A 17,182-nucleotide genomic window follows, 5' to 3' on the forward strand; every position below is an offset into this window, starting at 1 on the left:
GACAAAAATCTCCTCTTGTTAAGGCTCCATCACTGACATGAAATAAATTGCATCATGAATAAAATAGTGTAGGGTAGTCCTTTTCAGAAGGCAATCATGATAGTAAACACAAATAACTTGGATTTGCAATGGAAGCCCATTTACTGAAGCTGTCAAAAGGCTTAAAAGCTTTTAGAGCACACCGGGGAACTGGTTGGACCAGTGAGGATAGCAGAATAGATTTATCACAAGACATTGTTAAATGGCAGAGACTTAAAACATATCTATAAAGCTCCTTTTCCCCCCCTTAGAGAGATCTAGACTTCTAAATATGGTTGTTTGAAAAGAAAATGTACTTGATCAAGTTTCAATCCAAAGGCAACTGCTCTGAAGAGAATCGCATGAAGTAGTATTAAAACTAGTCAGCTTCTCAGACTCCTAAAGAAGTGGTGGGGAGGAATGAGATACAAACACAATTACAAAAAATGTGTAGGTGGCACAAATTATAAAAGTCAAGTCAACTGGTATAATCTATGGAATCATGGTGGACTAGTTAATTAAACTCCTCTCAGTTTCTATAATTAAAATCACATTTGCTCAAAGGCACAAAGCAAACAAAGTTTAATGTATATTTTTACAATTTCAGTATTCCCATTATTTTCTAATTCAAGTTTAGTCCGGTGGGAGGCATGCAGGAGGCTCTCAAAAACTGATCATTTGCTTAAATTACTTTGTGTAAATTCAAACCTTGTTATTTTAAAGCAAGAAAATGCTCTAGTCAGTGCTTCTCCATCCTTGAGGAGAATCACCCTGAGAACTATAAAAAACTTGATGCCCATGTTCTACCTTAAGAAAATGGATTAGAATCACTGGAGGTGTGGCCCAGGCATCACTATTTTTATTGTTTAAGGTATTACAAATAGTAGTACTTGTCTCCTTTCCCCCCCCCCCATTTACCTCCCCGCAGCCTCCCCTACAACCGCCCTCCACCCCCAGTGTCTTGCCTCTGTTGGTTGTGCTTTTTTTAAATTTTTTATTTTATTTTATTGATTTTTCACAGAGAGGAAGAGAGATAGAGAGCTAGAAACATCGATGAGAAAAAATCATCGATCAGCTGCCTCCTGCACACCCCCTACTGGAGATGTGCCCACAACCAATGTACATATCCTTGACCGGAATTGAACCTGGGACCTTTCAGTCCGCAGACTGATGCTCTGTCCCCTGAGCCAAACCGGTTTCGGCTGGTTGTGCTTATATGCATGCATACAAGTCCTTCGGTGGATCTCTTACTCCCCTAACCCTCCCCTACCTTCCTGCTGTAGTTTGACAATCTGTTCAATGCTTCTTTGCCTCTATTTTTATTTATCAGTTTATATTGTTCATTATATTCCACAAATGAGTGAGATCATGTGATATTTATCTTTCACTGACTGGCTTATTTCACTTAGCATAATGGTATCCAGTTTCATCTATGCTGTTGCAAATGGTAAGAATTCCCTCTTTTTTATAACAACCTAGTATTCCATTGTGTAGATGTACCACAGTTTTCTAATCCGTTCATCTGTTGATGGGCATTTAGGCTGTTTCCAAATCTTAGCTATTGTAGATTGTGCTGCTATGAACATAGGGGTGCATATATCCTTTCAGATTGGTGTTTCTGTTTTCTTGGGATATATTCCTAGAAGTGGTATTACTGGGTTAAATGGCAGTTCCATTTTTAATTTTTTTGAGGAAACTCCATACTGTTCTCCACAGTGGCTGCACCAGTCTGCATTCCCACCAGCCATGCAGGAGGGTTCTTTTCTCTCCACATCCTCTCCAGCACTTGTCGTTTGTTGATATGTTGATGATAGCCATTTTGACAGGTGTGAGATGGTACCTCAGTGTTGTTTTGATTTGCATCAGGCATCAGTATTTTTAAGAGGTCTCAAGGTGAGTCTCTGGTTACGCCAGGACAGAGAACCATTAAGCTTCTAGGTTTAAAATCATGTCATGTTATAATTGGGTGAAGAGAGGGTGAAATGGGTAAAGGGTGTCAAATGTATGGTGACAGATAGAAACTAGACTTTGGGTGGTGAGTATCTTATTTAATAAAAGCCTAATATGCAAATTGTCCCCTCAATTGGGAGTTTGGGAGTTCCAACAGCCTGTGGACCCTCCCCATGACCGGCCTGGCCCAATTGGCCCAACGGAGCAGGCTGCCCGGACCCCAACCATGCATGAATTCATGCACCAGTCCTCTAGTACTATAATATATATAGATATTGAATTATAATTTGTACACCTGAAACTTATTAACCAATGATACCTCATTAAAATAATATTTTTCTCTTTCTTAAATTTTTAATCAAGATATAAATACATGTAACACTGAATTAGTTTTAGGAGTGTAACTTAATGATTTGATATATGTATACAAGTTGGAGCAAAAGTAGGTTTACAATTGCTCATATGGAAAATACCGTATTTTTTGGACCATAAGACGCACTTTTTTCCCCCCAGAAGTGGGGGGAAAAAGTCCCTGCATCTTATGGTCCAAATATAGCCTACACATATACTTAAAAAAAAAAGTTTTTTTACTTGCCTGGCTCTGTGTGGTCTCTGTGTGCTTGCCCGGCTCTAAAATGGTTCTAAATGCTGCTGTTTACTTTACAGGGTTGATTACATGTGCTTATGACTGTGATGTTGGGTTTTAATGCACATAAAATATTTTAGGACACTATTTGTTTCAGAATCTTTTTTTTTCTTCATTTCCCTTCTCTAAAAACTGGTGCGTCTTATGGTCCGGAGCGTCTTATGGTCCGAAAAATACGGTAATACAATAATTAAGAAATAATAATACAATATAAGAATAAACTGTTGCCCACACTCTCAATTGTATGCAAAAATACCCTATATACTCTATATATTTACCTCAATGAACTTAGTTAACATCCATCACCACAAATGATATTTAAAAAACATTTATATTTTTCTAAATCCACAATGCAGAAAACTAGGAAAAGTATGGAAAAGTACTTTATGAGATTTTTAAAATATATATATTTTATTGATTTCACACAGAGAGGAATTGAGAGGGACAGAGAGTTGGAAACGTCGATGAGAGAGAAACATCGACCATCTGTCTCTTGCACACCCCGCACTGGGGATGTGCCCGCAACCAAGGTACATGCCCTTGACCGGAATCAAACCCGGGACCTTTCAGTCCGCAGGCTGACGCTCTATCCACTGAGCCAAACCGGTCCCGGCGGAAAGTACAACTTTAAAAAGTTCTCTGAAATCCCATTACTCCTTTATGTGTTTATCATTTGAGTTTTTCAATGTATATGAAATAACATGCAAAATGTTAAAAAATTATACATTTTAGAACTGGAAGGTAGCCTTAAAAGTTAATTAGTATAAGTCCCTCATTTTATAGATGAAGAAATTAAGGACAAGAAAGTTCCAAATTCAAAGTGACTCAGGTAGTTAGTTCATTTGAAGTCAGGATTAGAATCTAGGTTTTTCTTAATTTTTCTTGCAAAATAAAATTTGTACCAAAACTGGAATCCCCAAAAGTTTAATTCCAAGTTAAAACTCCATTTCCATAAAGGATTCTTCCTAATGATCCTATATAATAAAAGGCTCAGATGAAATAGACCGAATGGTGGAATGACCAGCTGCTATGGCACACACTGACCACCAGGGGGCAGACGTTCAATGCAGGAGTTTCCCTCTGGTGGTCAGTGCACGTCCACAGGGGGAGTGCTGCTTAGCCAGAAACCGGGCTCATGGTTGGTGAGCACAGTGGTGGTGCCAGGAGCCTCTCCTGCTTTGGCAGCAGTGCTATGGATGTCTGACTGTTGGCTTAGGCCCACTCTCCACGGGGAGCAAGCTGTCAGTCAGACATCCCCTGAGGGCACAGGCATCCACCTCTCCACCCCTGCTCCAGTGCATGAATTTCATGCACTGGGCCTCTAGTATTCTTATAATCTTAAAAAAGCAATGTTTTATAGAGAGTGCCTTCATCTTTCTCCTGAATTGTAGTATACAGCATTGTCCCCACTGTGTTTTACAAAACATTGATTCTATTGGGCGTTACAGATGTAATAAGGAGTGGGCTCTTATTTAGGTAGATTGGAAAACAAAATTAAAGGAGATTCTTATGGAATAATTTCTTGTAATTTTAATGTTATACTAATAGCACAGAATCTCTGGGGTGTATATGCAAAATATAATATGCAGTATTTAACCTTGGAATCCTTCCTCAGCTCAGTCCTAATATCTTCATGTTCTTTGGAATATGTTTTAGCAAATTAAACACTATGAGGACTCCCAGGATAAAGAAATAAAAGATCTCAATAAAAGACTATTGAGGCCAAAGCAACTTTGATTCAGGTTACAGTTAAACTCATTTTAAAGAAATAAGGGAATACTTTATTTTTATTTATTTTCAAATTACAAGTGAAAGTTAAGAATGTCACAGAGGTAGAAGTGGGCCAGCAGGGCTGCAGGGACTCAGGAAAGAGCTTAGGAGAAGAAAGGCAAAGAAGGTGCAGCCAGGGAGCGGGAAGAGGAGGAACGGCTTGGGCTGCAGGAGATACTTTATTATTATTTTAAAACTTATTTTTCTTGATTTTACAGAGAGGAAGAGTGAAGGATACTGAGTTAGAAACATCAGTGAGTTCATCAGCTGCCTTCTGCAAGCCCCCTGCTGGGGATGGAGTCTACAACCAAGGTACATGCCCTGGCTGGAATCAAACTCAGAACTCTTCAGTCCCCGGGGGCCAATACGCTATCCACTTAGCCAAACTGGGTAGGACATGTGGGGGAGTACTTAAAATGGAAGGAATATATGATTCAAGTGACTAACAATGTTTTAAAGTGTTCCTTAATTTATTAAAGAATAAGACAAGAGCCCTAGCTGATTTGGCTCAGTGGATAGTGTGGGCCTTTGGACTGAAGGGTCCTGGGTTTGATTCCGGTCAAGTGCGCATGTCGGGGTTGTGGGCTCCATCCCCAGTGGGAGTGTGCAGGAGGCAGCTGATCAATGGTTCTCATCACTGACATATCTACCTCACTCTCCCTCTCCCTTCCTCTCTGAAATCAATAAAAAAATACTTTTTAAAAAAGAATAAGACAAGAATAGCTTGGAAACCAGACAATATTACACAAAATTATTACCAGAATACAATGTATAACATTTTATGTACTCCCTCCGTTCTAATTTTTACCCTTTATTTTACATAATGTAATTATAGTATACTCAGTTTTGTATTGAATATTAGTTACCTATCTTTTTTAAAAACAATATATTATTTGATTGATTTCAGAGTGGGAGAGGGAGAGATATAAACATCAATGATGAGAATCATTGATTAGCTGCCTCCTGCACGCCCACAACCTGAGCCCACAACCCGAACACCGGAATCAAACCCAGTCCACAGGCCCACGCTCTATCCACTGAATCAAACCAGCTAGGGCTGGAATATAAATTAATGTAATTTTTTAAAAAGTGGGCGTTTTAAATGAAAATTCCTTTAAAACGTGCATACTCTGATCTACCAATTGTAGTTCTAATAATTTAAGGAAATAAGGAATGATGTGCAAGGATGTTTACAGCAACATGGGTTATAAAAGGGAAAAATAAAACAATACAACGTAAGTATCCAATATAGGTGTACAACTGAACACAAAACCCACTCAGTACAAATAACGTAGATTATTTAATGACTTAAAAAGCACACCACGCGTGTGTGCTGAGCACACCATTTAACCTCACAACAAACTTTTTTAAAAAATATATTTTATTGATTTTTATACAGAGAGGAAGGGAGAGAGATAGAGAGTTAGAAACATCGATGAGAGAGTCATCAATCAGCTGCCTCTTGCACACCCCCTACTGGGGATATGCCCGCAACCAAGGTACATGCCCCTGACCGGAATCGAACCCGGGACCCTTCAGTCCCCAAGCCGACGTTCTATCCATTGAGCCAAACCGGTCCCGGCAAACCTCACAACAAACTTTTAAAATAGGTACATTATTCAATTTTTGCAATATAAACAATTTAACTTGCCCAAGGTCACAAAAAAATAAGTAATGAAGCCAGGATTCAAAAGGAGGCGATCTGAATCTCGAGCCCGCGAGCCTTCCCACGCCCCCTGCTCGTAGCTTCGGTGCAGAACGGGGTACCACCATCCACCTCCCAGGGCTGCTGTGAGACTCACATGAAATAACAAACACAAAGTCCCAGGAACACAATGGGCATCCACTCTATTCGGAAGCTACTAAATAACTCAAGGTCCCACAGTCCGTGGTGAAACCAGGATTAAAAGCGAGCTCTGAATCTTGTGCTTTCCGGGAGAGCGGAGGGACTGAAAACCTTTTCTTGGCTTCCACTCCTGAAGCAGAGTCAGTACGGACCTTCCCTCGGCCCCGTACCGTGCGCCCGGGGTCAGCGAACACCCGACGGGCCTCTCCAAAAAGGAGGGGCGCCCGGGGTCGCTTTAGGAAGAGTTAAACTCTATCAGCTTCTCTCACCTGCCAAGCTGGCTGCTTCCGGACTCTGCGCCCGCCCCCGGAAGTGACGTTATCATTACGCGCCGGAAGTGGGATTGCCGACGGGGACCAGCCGTCGCAGACGCAGGGGTGCCTGAGGCTCCGTGGGCCGCCTTAGAGACAGAACAGCTTCCCGGCGTTAGTGGCGTCCGGTGCCATGACGGCCCAGGGGAGCCTGGTGGCCAACCGAGGCCGGCGCTTCAAGTGGGCCATTGAGCTGAGCGGGCCTGGAGGAGGCAGCAGGTGAGGCGCCTGGGCGGAGGGCCTCGCCCCCGGACTGCCCCCGGGGCACGGGACCTGGGCTGGATGGGGGCGGCACAACGACGACGCCTGGGCAGCCAGCGGCAGAAGCCGCGGAGGTTTTTGTGCCCAAAGGATGCATAGTTCAGTCTTCCCAATGGGCAGGGATCTGACGAACCTACAGGAGGGATTGATGTAATCTGAGTAGATGCACCTGAAGATCTTAACTCCTATGAGTAATAGAACAGGAAATGTGGGAGCCCACAGCTTTAGTTTTGTTATTTTTTTCTTCCTTTTTTTTTTTTTTAATGATTTTATTAATTTTAAAGAGGAAGGGAGAGGGATAGAGAGAGAGAGAACCATCAATGAGAGAGAATCATTGATGGCCTGCCTCCTGCAGGCCCCCTACTGGGGATCGAGCCCACCTCACGGGCTTGTGCCCTGACCAGAGTCCAACCATGACCTTCTGGTTCATAGGCCAGCGCTCAACCACTGAGGCATGCCTGCCGGTTGAGCAGCCTGTTTCTTGATTTGCTTTTTTAGGGGCCGAAGTGACCGGGGTGGTGGTCAGGGAGACTCGCTGTACCCAGTTGGTTACTTGGACAAGCAAGTGCCGGATACCAGCGTGCAAGAGACGGACCGGATCCTGGTGGAGAAGGTACAGAGGTATAGATGTCACTGTAGTTTTGGGGCTAGTCCTGCCCTACCCACCCACTCTTCTCTCCCAGGTCACACATGAATATCTTATTGTAGATGGGCCTTATCCTGAATATTTTGGTAGCTCATCTGCTTGAGATTAGTGTTAACAGTAGTTTATATACCAGCTCCAAAGGTGCTTAAGAATTTAGAACCTCAGGCATAAAAAAGTAGGTTGAAAATTATTGGTGGCAGTGCCTTTCAGTTGAAGTCATCCTTTTGTACCCTAATTTCCTTACACCACATCACCTGTCAGGATATTCTGTTGGCTTTATCTTCAAAATAGATTCAAAATCTTACTACTACTTTCTTTTTCTTTTCTAAAAAAATATTTTATTGATTTTTCAAGAGAGGAAGGGAGAGGGATAGAAAGCCAGAATCATCGATGAGAAAGAAACATCGATCAGCTGCCTCCTGCACACCCCCCACCAGGGGTGTGTCTGCAACCATTGTACATGCCCTTGACCAGAATCGAGCCCAGGACCCTTCAGTCTGCAGGCCGATACTCTATCCACTGAGCCAAACTGGTTTCGGCATTACTTCTTACTTTCACCTATCATCCTGGGCTAAGCCACTACCATCCTTCACCCAGATGTCTTCATTATTGTGGGAGCGGTATGTGCATTGTAGGATGTTTAGCAGAATCCCTAGCCTCTGCCTATTGGATGCTAAAAGTACCCTTCCCCAATTGGGACAACCAGAATGTCTCCAGCATTACCAAATGTCTCCAGGGAGGTAAATTGCCCCCTGTTGAGAATCACTGATTTTTAAAGAGTACTGTCTGATGAGCTTTAATAGTTGTATACCACCTTGAAACCTCGACTATCTTGAAAGAACATTTTCTTCATCTCCAAAAGATTCCTTGTGTCCTCTGCCCCAGATTTCTAATTGGTTTCACTACTTCCTCCTGTAGTCCATTCCTAACACAGCAGCCAATACTATGACCCTTTTAAAACATGTCAGATCATTCCTATTAAAACTCTTCTGTAACTAATTTCACTTACTGTAAAAGCAAAAGTCTTTGTAAAATTCTACCTAACTCTGCATTGACTAAGTCCCTTGTAACATCTTTGACTTAATCTCCTATCACATTCCCCTTTATTTTATTAAATATTTTAAAATTTTTAGAGAGAGAGTAAGGGAGAGGGAGAGAAACATCGATGTGAGAGGGAAACATCAATAGGCTGCCTCTTGTACGCCTCCTCCTGGGAATCAAGCCTGAAACCCAGGCATGTGCCCTGACTGGGATGGAACTGGCAACCTTTCAGTGCACCAGATGGCACCCAACCAACCGAGCCACATTGGCCAAAGCTAATATTTTTTAATCCTCAACCAAGGACATGTTTTTATTGATTTTGAGAGAGAGAGAGAATGGGGGGAAGGGAGAGAGAAAAACAGAAACATGAATGGCAGAGAAAAACATTGATGGGCTGCCTCCCATAGCTGCCCCAACCTGGGATCGAACTTGAAACCCTTTGGTATAAGGGACAACTCTCCAACCAACTGAGCCTCTGGTCCAGGGCTACCACTTTCCCCTCTGCTCACTGTCATCTAGTCAGAGTAGCCACCTTGCTACTCCTTAAATACGCCAGGCAAGCTCCCATCTAAGGATTTTTGTACTTGTTTTTCCCTCTCCTGTATACTCTTCCCCAGCACCTTTATGGCTTGCTCTCTTATCTCAATGAAGCCTGCCCTCATGGCACTCCCTGTTCTGTTTCCCCACTTTACATTTCTCCGTGTCATTCATATACATGACACAGTTTACTTATTTTACTACCTATCTTTTCATTATTGTAAGCTTCAGGTTTTTGTCTCCCAAGTGCCTGCACTTTTTTTCCTCTCAGCCTTGCTATTCAGTACTAAGTGATCATTGTTTCAAGAAATTTCAGTGATTTTCACAAATGAAAATGACGGCTATTCTCAATTTTTTTTCTTGATAAATATAATTTTTCATCTTGGTATCAAATTGTAATGTAATACATGATAGTAAAAGTATTAACATGGCCTGATTTTAAAGTAGATTGTCATAAAATACTTTAGTTCTGTTGTATGGATGATTTGATATTTAAGCTTACAAATGACCTATGTAAATGACACATTGGGAAACTTTATTTACAAGAATGGGCATTTATTCTTTTAATGTGAGTAAACACAGTGGATAGTGGTATATTATTTTTATATAGCTAGATTTGCTTTAATATTTTACTTAGGATTTTTGCATTTATGTTCATGACTAATAGTGGTCTATAAACTTTTCTCATAATGCCCTTGTTAGGTTTTGGTATTTACGAGGTCCCATGTACTGAGTTGTAGAGTGTTCATTTTTATTCTCTTAAGTTTGTATAAGATTAGTTTTATTTTTTCCTTTGATGTTTGAAATTTGCCAAGGAAAACCATCTGACAGGCTTACAAGTTCAGTTTCTTAAAATAGTTATGGCATTATTTATATTTCCAATTTCTTACACCATTTAAATAAATTATATTTTATTTTTTTTAGGAATTGTACCGTTTCCTAAAATTCATAGTATGATCATTGTATTATCTACAAAACCTATAGAGATGTCCCTTTTTCATTCCTGTTGAATATTTATCTTACATCCTTTTTTCTTCATCAGGCTCACCAGTATGATGTTATTAATTTAAAAAAAAACAACCATTGGCTTGATTTAACGACTATCTCTCTAATTACTACTCTCATTTTTTTCCTTTTCATTTGTTCTTTTTCTAACTTATCGAAATAGATGCTTAGTTTATTTTTATTGTTCTAATCTGAATTTAAAGCTATAAATTTATCAGACTTCTAGCTATGTTCTACAAGTGTTAAAATGTATTTTGATCAGTTAAAAATATTTATATTTTACATTATAATTTCTTTGATTAATTATTTAGAGTACATTTGTTAATTTCAACTCATAATGGATTTTGGGTTATCTATTTGTTATTGAATTCTAGCTTGATTGCATGGTAATCAAAGAACATGCTTTGTATAACTTGAGTTCCTGAAAAATCTACAGGGAAAAACATGACACATAATGAGGATGCCTTATCTTTAGTGGGAGAGCAGCCTTCCTGTAGTGCTGTAGTGGCGGCCAGAGGTGGTGAAATTGAAAATTGTGTTCATTTGACTTTAACATCAGTGATACAGTAAATGTGGGACTGAGGGTAGTGCTCAGTGGTTAAAATTGTGTCTTTGTTTTAGCGCTGTTGGGACATTGCCTTGGGTCCCCTCAAACAGATTCCCATGAACCTCTTCATCATGTACATGGCAGGCAATACTATCTCCATCTTTCCTACGATGATGGTGTGTATGATGGCTTGGCGACCCATTCAGGCACTTATGGCCATTTCAGCCAGTAAGTATTCTTGAACTAAAACCCTTACAGAAGTTTTAAGAATTAAAGGTAAAATCTTAGGCAAAACCCATATTGGAAATCTTTGCATGGCTCTTGGCTAGTAGCAGAGAGGGTGTGAGGATGGTGATGGTAGTGGTGGTGACATGGAGGGGAAAACAGAGTGTATCATGGATTTTGTTCACCTTAATAGTTCTATTTGCTATTTTACTGTGGGCTGGTGTGTATTATTTATATCTTAATGTGCCTGATTCATAATTTTTTAAAAAGTTGTTTTGGCAATTTGTTTTCCCAACAGCTTTCAAGATGCTAGAAAGTTCAAGCCAGAAGTTCCTTCAGGGTTTGGTGTATCTCATTGGAAATCTCATGGGTTTGGCATTGGCTGTTTATAAGTGCCAGTCCATGGGACTGTTGCCTACACACGCCTCAGACTGGTTAGCCTTCATTGAACCTCCTGAGGTAAGGCAGAAGAAAAGTTAACTTTGGTGCCAGTTGTAAGGGATAGTAAATAGTTTATCCATTTGATGTAGAATTGGTAGAGCGAATTTCCTTTTTAATCCTTACCCAAGAGAGAATGAAAGGGAAGATGGATGGGGGGTAGGGAGGGGCGGGAGGAGGGAGAAAGAGACACACACAGAGAAAAACATTGATGTGAGAGGAACACTGATAGGTTGCCTCCTGCATGTGCCCTGACCTGGGCCAGGGAATTAAACCCTTGACCCTTAGGTGTGTGGGGTTCATACTCTAATCACTGAGCAATGCCAGCCAGGGCTAGAGCTCATTTCTTTTTTTTTTTTTAATTATTATTATTTTTTAAAATATTTTATTGGTTTTGTAAAGAGAGGGAGAGAGATAGTTAGAAACATCGATGAGAGAGAGTCATCAATCAGCTGTCTCTTGCACACCCCCTACTGGGGATATGCCCGCAACCAAGGTACATGCCCTTGACCGGAATCGAACCCGGGACCCTTCAGTCCCCAAGCCAACGCTCTATCCATTGAGCCAAACCAGTTTCGGCTAGAGCTCATTTCTGAAGAAATAAGATCCATTAGGAGTCTGGAAGTTATTTTTAAAGGATAAAATGACTTGTGATTAAAGTATTAAGTACTTGATTCAGGAAATTATTTCAGCGCTCATTCCCACTCACCTGTTCTTTCTTGTTTCAGAGGATGGAGTTCAGTGGTGGTGGACTGCTTTTGTGAACCTGAGAAAGAAGCAACTGGTGATTATGTATTTGGATCTCATTTACAACCTTCTTTACACCCAGTGATGATTCCTCGGGATATTCATCCCTAACATTATCACTCGTGCTGAGAAGAACCGAAAGCACCCTTTTTTCCAGACATCCTAGAAAGATAATGAATATATCACTACAAACACAAAGAAACTGTGCCACAACCCTTGACTGAAAATAATGTAGAAAACTTTATTTATGTTTTCAGTATAGAGCAAAACAACAAATAAAACCATAACTATGTAAACAAAAGAATAGTTGCTGCTAAACCAAGAACCACAGCAGCATCTCCTTTCAATAAATTAAACAACGGTCAAGAACAATGCTTTAAAAAAATTGTATCGGTTTCTAATAAATCTGTTTTCCTTAATATTTCACTTCTATTTAACATAAGCTGGGACATAAAACTTCTGTTGGAGACACTTGTGGAAGGTGTGAGTAACTAATGCTGGATTCTGATTATACATGATGAAAAGGAAAATAAACCAGACGAAAAAACATAAATATGCTTACAGTAAATTGCTACTTTAATATCCACAATGGATTTTTAATACATTTAGGGGGAATGAGGATTGAAGGAATCGCTGGGGCCACAGGAATCTGAGGCAACGGAAGTATCAAAGTAGGCATCTTTCCCCTGCCAAGAGGAACCTGGTACCTGTCAAGCAGATGCTGCAGTTCAAACTTCAGCTTTTAAGAAAGCTATAGAAGGCAGAGGGCCAGCAATTGGAAAATGTATGTTATCATAACCTGCCCTGGTAAAGTCATAGCTCAGACTTAAAAGTTGGATCTTATTCAAAAGGCAGGAGGAAGTCTTTTTTTCTCTTCCTTCTTGAAACAAAACCCCTTCCCCTAAGGTGCATTCTTGTTAAGTTTTCGGTATTGCTTTATTTGCAGTGATTAAAAGAGACAAGATACTTTGTAGACAAACAACATAAGCAACACAGAGACATGAAATGCTCTAGAGAGAGATGAGTTTAAATCTGGCCTAATAACCATTTTTCCATGTAACAATGATTTTGTATTTAGGGGCTGAAGTAGTGGCTATATTAATAGCTATGAATTCCCTTATCCCTTTAAAAGATTTTTATACAGCTCTAACCACAAAATGCTTTTAAAACTAACCTTAACTTCTGCCCATATTTTTTCTGTATGGAAATATATATAAATATCACTTTGGCCAGAAGGTGTGTGTAAATGTAGAGGAATTCCTGGACCGGCAGACTTCTAGAGCATGGACCTTCAATATTTTGAGTCCTGGGAAACCTGTCCTACTGCTGGATTCAACTAAACAATGGAGTGTTGCAATGGAAGCAGTAAATAATGCTTCTACCCTCTGCAGGAAGGAGCAGAATAAAAGAAAAAAGTTCTGTCTGCTTTGCTACCATGACTGGGCCTGAAGGTTGAAAGAAAAGTAAAAGGAATACATTGAAATGACAATTTTTTAAGTCATACTGAAGGGTTTTCTTTGTAAAGGTCAAATGAATAGTCTGCTGCTACCTAGGTCAGCTTGCTCCATTATCCTAAGGATAATAAAAAGGGCCACTATTGATCAATAAAGTGAAATTCTAAAGCCATAAGTATAGGCAAACAGTTTTTCTAAATAACTTATCCTCATATATTTGAAGTTGCCATTTAGTCACACAGAATAATTTTGTTAATGCTTGAAAAACATGTTTTTGTGATCAATAAATTAGCAAATAAGCTAAGCTTGCATAAGTATTTCCATAACATACTTAAAGCTTCTAAAGCAAAACTGAAATAGCAGAAGACCATTGGCTTGGACAGTCTCCTAGTTTAGAGCCACGTTTCTGCAGTCAGAATGAAGAATTAAAATTGAAAGGAAAATGCGCATACTTGGCATTTAGGTGAGTGCCTCAAGTCTTCACTATGGCTTTAGAAATGAGTTCACAGGTTTCTTAGTGGAAGAAGTTACTTGAATAGGCCAATGCCAATGTATGCCACTTAATGAGCTAGGTAAGCGAGTAGCAGCATCGCAATTACTTGGGCACTATTGGAGGAATACGGCTCTAGAACTCTGAATTCCATTGCTGGATTTCCCCGTGAAAAGATAGAAACCTTTTAGGAAAGTTAGCCACGCTTCCTAGTGTTTGTTCCTATGATTTTTTACCTGTGTCTGCTAACCCAGAGGACATAAAAGAAGGAAAGGTGAACCTATGGTCAGTGTACATTATCTGTATTTCTTAGAAAATAGCTTGTAATGCTTGCCCATGTCACATAGGTAACCAGATTATATTTCAGTAAATCTTAATAGTTATTTTAGGATTTCCTTAATTTGGCCATTTGAAAAGAACCTGAAAGAAATAATTTTTACTCCATTTTTAAAACTTCCCATGTTAACACTGCCTACATTACAATCTTAATCTCAGAGTGGGGTTTGAAAACAAACAGCTGAAATATTCAACAACCCAGTATGTGTACATACACTGCTTTTGGGGGAAATCTTGTTTTGGAGGACGAAGTAGAAGCTACTGCCATATTTCAGATTTTGTATATCAGTACCCTGATATAAAATTAGAGTCCTGCAGAGCAGTGGAAACACTCAAGAAAATTAGCTTAAAAAGTTTTCATCTTGGCTTGCCATAGGTTATCTTCACCGGGATGTTAGATCGTCATACAGTTGGCCATGAATTCCTTAGAATGACAACTTTTTTTTTCTCTGTTGAACCATGACTTCTGAGACTCATCTTTAACGCTGGATATGTACTTGCTTTTTGTCTTCAGTTGCATTTCTGGTACGCCTTCTGACAATTCATTTTATTGGTTAGCTTGTTAATTCTAACTCGCCTTCAACTGGTATAGCTATGGCTTTAGTAATTGATCATTTTTCTAATGTTGAGGGAATATTTGCTTCTAAAAGGGGGGCAGATCGTATGGAAGCAAAGAGCAGAACTGTTGTTACATTTTTGCACAAATACTTGAGGCTCAGCTTGTTAAGAATTCATTCAGATGATGTGTATAGGACACAGGCCTCTAGTTGGTAGGACTGGTAGTAAAGAGCTGGCACTCATGGAGGATAGAAGCCTTTTAGGAAACAGAAAGCCAAGCAGAGTCATTCAGGAGGAAATTATGAGTAAATGGTGATCACTTCACTGCCACCTCCTCGGACCAGGAGAACGCGCTCTAGTCCCTCGGTGAGCACTTCTAGGAACTCCATGTCTTCGGGGTTTGTCAAGGAGACAAAGGCAGAAGAACACACTTTACAACCTGTGCCATGATAATCAGAGTTTATCTGATTAGAAAGCTAAAAAAAGCTTAAAAAAAAAATGCTTGTGTTAATTATTGCATACTCAGAATTGGAAGGCTGTACTTTGTAATTCAATCTCACCCTATGAATTAATCCAAGGATCTAGTCCCTTTGCATATACAATACAAAACTTTTCCACCTGTTACATTTTTTTTCTAAATATTGTATTTTTTAAAAATAGGGAAAACTCACAAGTAATGTGTAATATATTATGTAGCAAAATAAGCTAAGAAAGGAAAAGCCACAACAGGCAGATCATTAAGATTTTCTAGAGAGAACCCAACTTTTCTAAGTGAAGTTACTCAAGTAGAATTTTTCTGCCAGCTCTTTTTTCCTTTTAAAAAAAAAAATCTTCCTTACTGGTGAGAATGGGTCAGGTGTCACCATTGCAGTGCTGAAGCGGTCTCAAAAATTCCTGTTGTTTTGTTTTGTTTTCCTTTATCTCCCCCCTCCCCCACTCCCCCAGAGGAGGGTCCACTTCAGCTGCTTCTCCCCTAATGCCACCCAGAAGAAAGAGGTTTTGCAAGTGGGTAGAGCCTGAAAAGGAGAAAGGATATGGGGATTCTGTCTCTGGGATTGTCAGCAAGGGCTCCATACACAATATTAGAAGTAACATTGCAAATATACTGTACCTAAGAAAAGTCTCTAGGGTTCAGAGAGAACATATTATATCCCCAACTCCTTAAAGGAAGATTAATCTCACTGCTTTGTAAGATTCCTTGTCTAATAAGACTTTTAAAAGTCTCCTTCAAGAGGAAAATTTTGGCAGGAATGATCACTCACAGCGACCAAGTAGTCATATCTAAAAAGCAAGCCAAGTCCGGCGAGTGTGGCTCAGGAGGTCATGGTTTGGTTTCGGGCTCTATCCCCAGTGGGGGGCAAGCAGGAAGCAGCCAATCAATGATTCTCATCGATGTTTCTATCTCCTTCCTCTCTGAAATCAATAAAAATATAAAAATAAAAAGCAAACTAATATTTTCTCTACTGGTAGCTCCACTCTTGGAAAGGATACAGTTTTCATCACCCTCAGGGTTTCGGGGTGGCCCTGGCATATTCAACAAAACCAACTTTGCTTCATGGGACTTGTTAACTATGACCTCATTGAGCTTCACTGCTGTATGCATCCGCCTCACATTTGACTGGTCCCTGCAGAGGGAAAGGGGAAGAAGATGGGGAAGACAGGTGGTTAAGGCAAACAGAAAACGAGGCATATCATCAACAACCTTAAAAAAAAAACCTTGAGATATAGAGGTTTTTGCTTTGAGTATGAATGATGTAATGAACAAAATGACTTCCTTATAATATTAACGCCTTGGGTTTTCTCATTCTATGTTTGCTTATTTATACCAGGAACATGGTATGAAGAAGAAGGAGGTTACCTTGTGTACAGTGTTAATTGGTAGCTGGTATTGCATAGGCAAACAACAGAGAGATGGCTGCATTTGGGGTAAGATGAACAGATTCCATCTTGTGTATCCTGGCAAAGGTGTATCTGTGGCCCTGATTAGGATACCGTTATGTGATAAGCTTGTGAGTTGGAAAACTTACGGACGCATGTTAAGCAGGTCCTGGAATCCTTCCATTGACTTGGCCCTTTGCCCCCGGGATGCCATGTACTTGTCTTTCGTCCAAGTCATGTGCACCTTCTCCTGATAGGTTTCTGTCTCTTCATCCTCATCAGAGCCAATGCTGGTCAGTCGTAGCATTGAATTCCGGTCTTTCACCAACTGTGCCTGTGGAAGGCCCAACACAGCCCTGACTCTATACCCAATTTCCCCTCATGCTTCATTTTTCAATTATTTTTAAACAATAATGTGGCTATAGTGGGATAACTGATAAAATGAGAAGAATTTGTCATCTCATAAAAACAAAATGGT

The 17,182-nt window shown here is 40.1% G+C and overlaps 2 protein-coding genes across 7 annotated transcripts in view; one reads left to right on the forward strand and one right to left on the reverse strand.

The window, feature by feature from the left end:
* The first annotated feature begins 6,552 nt into the window (after positions 1 to 6,552).
* EMC4 (ER membrane protein complex subunit 4) lies at positions 6,553 to 12,528 on the forward strand. 3 transcript variants are annotated; one of them, XM_036447115.2, is made up of 5 exons: positions 6,557 to 6,760; positions 7,301 to 7,415; positions 10,653 to 10,806; positions 11,102 to 11,262; positions 11,970 to 12,528. In XM_036447115.2, the coding sequence occupies exons 1-5, from the start codon at positions 6,675 to 6,677 to the stop codon at positions 12,003 to 12,005; spliced, it is 552 nt and encodes a 183-aa protein (XP_036303008.1). In that variant the 5' UTR covers positions 6,557 to 6,674; the 3' UTR covers positions 12,006 to 12,528. The 3 variants fall into 3 exon arrangements, with proteins under 3 accessions (XP_036303023.1, XP_036303008.1, XP_036303017.1); XM_036447130.2 differs by lacking the exon at positions 11,102 to 11,262 and having other exon boundaries at positions 6,553 to 6,760; XM_036447124.2 differs by lacking the exon at positions 6,557 to 6,760 and having other exon boundaries at positions 7,297 to 7,423.
* SLC12A6 (solute carrier family 12 member 6) overlaps positions 12,205 to 17,182 on the reverse strand; it is a 100,693-nt gene continuing 95,715 nt past the window's right edge. For 3 of the 4 annotated variants that reach the window (XM_036447029.2, XM_036447023.2, XM_036447049.2), the window contains 3 exons: positions 16,854 to 17,038; positions 16,318 to 16,451; positions 12,205 to 15,217 (listed from right to left, as the gene is read on the reverse strand). In XM_036447029.2, the coding sequence (XP_036302922.1) occupies positions 15,126 to 15,217; positions 16,318 to 16,451; positions 16,854 to 17,038 (411 nt within the window). In that variant the 3' untranslated portion in view covers positions 12,205 to 15,125. Of the gene's footprint in view, positions 15,218 to 16,317; positions 16,452 to 16,853; positions 17,067 to 17,182 lie in introns of those variants that run through there. The other variant, XM_036447070.2, reaches the window with a different exon arrangement.

This window comes from Pipistrellus kuhlii, unplaced genomic scaffold, assembly GCF_014108245.1.
Source record: "Pipistrellus kuhlii isolate mPipKuh1 unplaced genomic scaffold, mPipKuh1.p scaffold_m20_p_1, whole genome shotgun sequence".
In the NCBI taxonomy this organism is placed as follows: domain Eukaryota; kingdom Metazoa; phylum Chordata; class Mammalia; order Chiroptera; family Vespertilionidae; genus Pipistrellus; species Pipistrellus kuhlii.

Coding starts and splice junctions, on each gene's coding strand:
- EMC4 (XM_036447115.2), top strand. CDS start 6,675: ATGACGGCCCAGGGGAGCCTGGTGGCCAACCGAGGCCGGCGCTTCAAG. Junction 7,416..10,652: donor ACCGGATCCTGGTGGAGAAG/GTACAGAGGTAT, acceptor TCTTTGTTTTAG/CGCTGTTGGGACATTGCCTT. Junction 11,263..11,969: donor CCTTCATTGAACCTCCTGAG/GTAAGGCAGAAG, acceptor TTCTTGTTTCAG/AGGATGGAGTTCAGTGGTGG.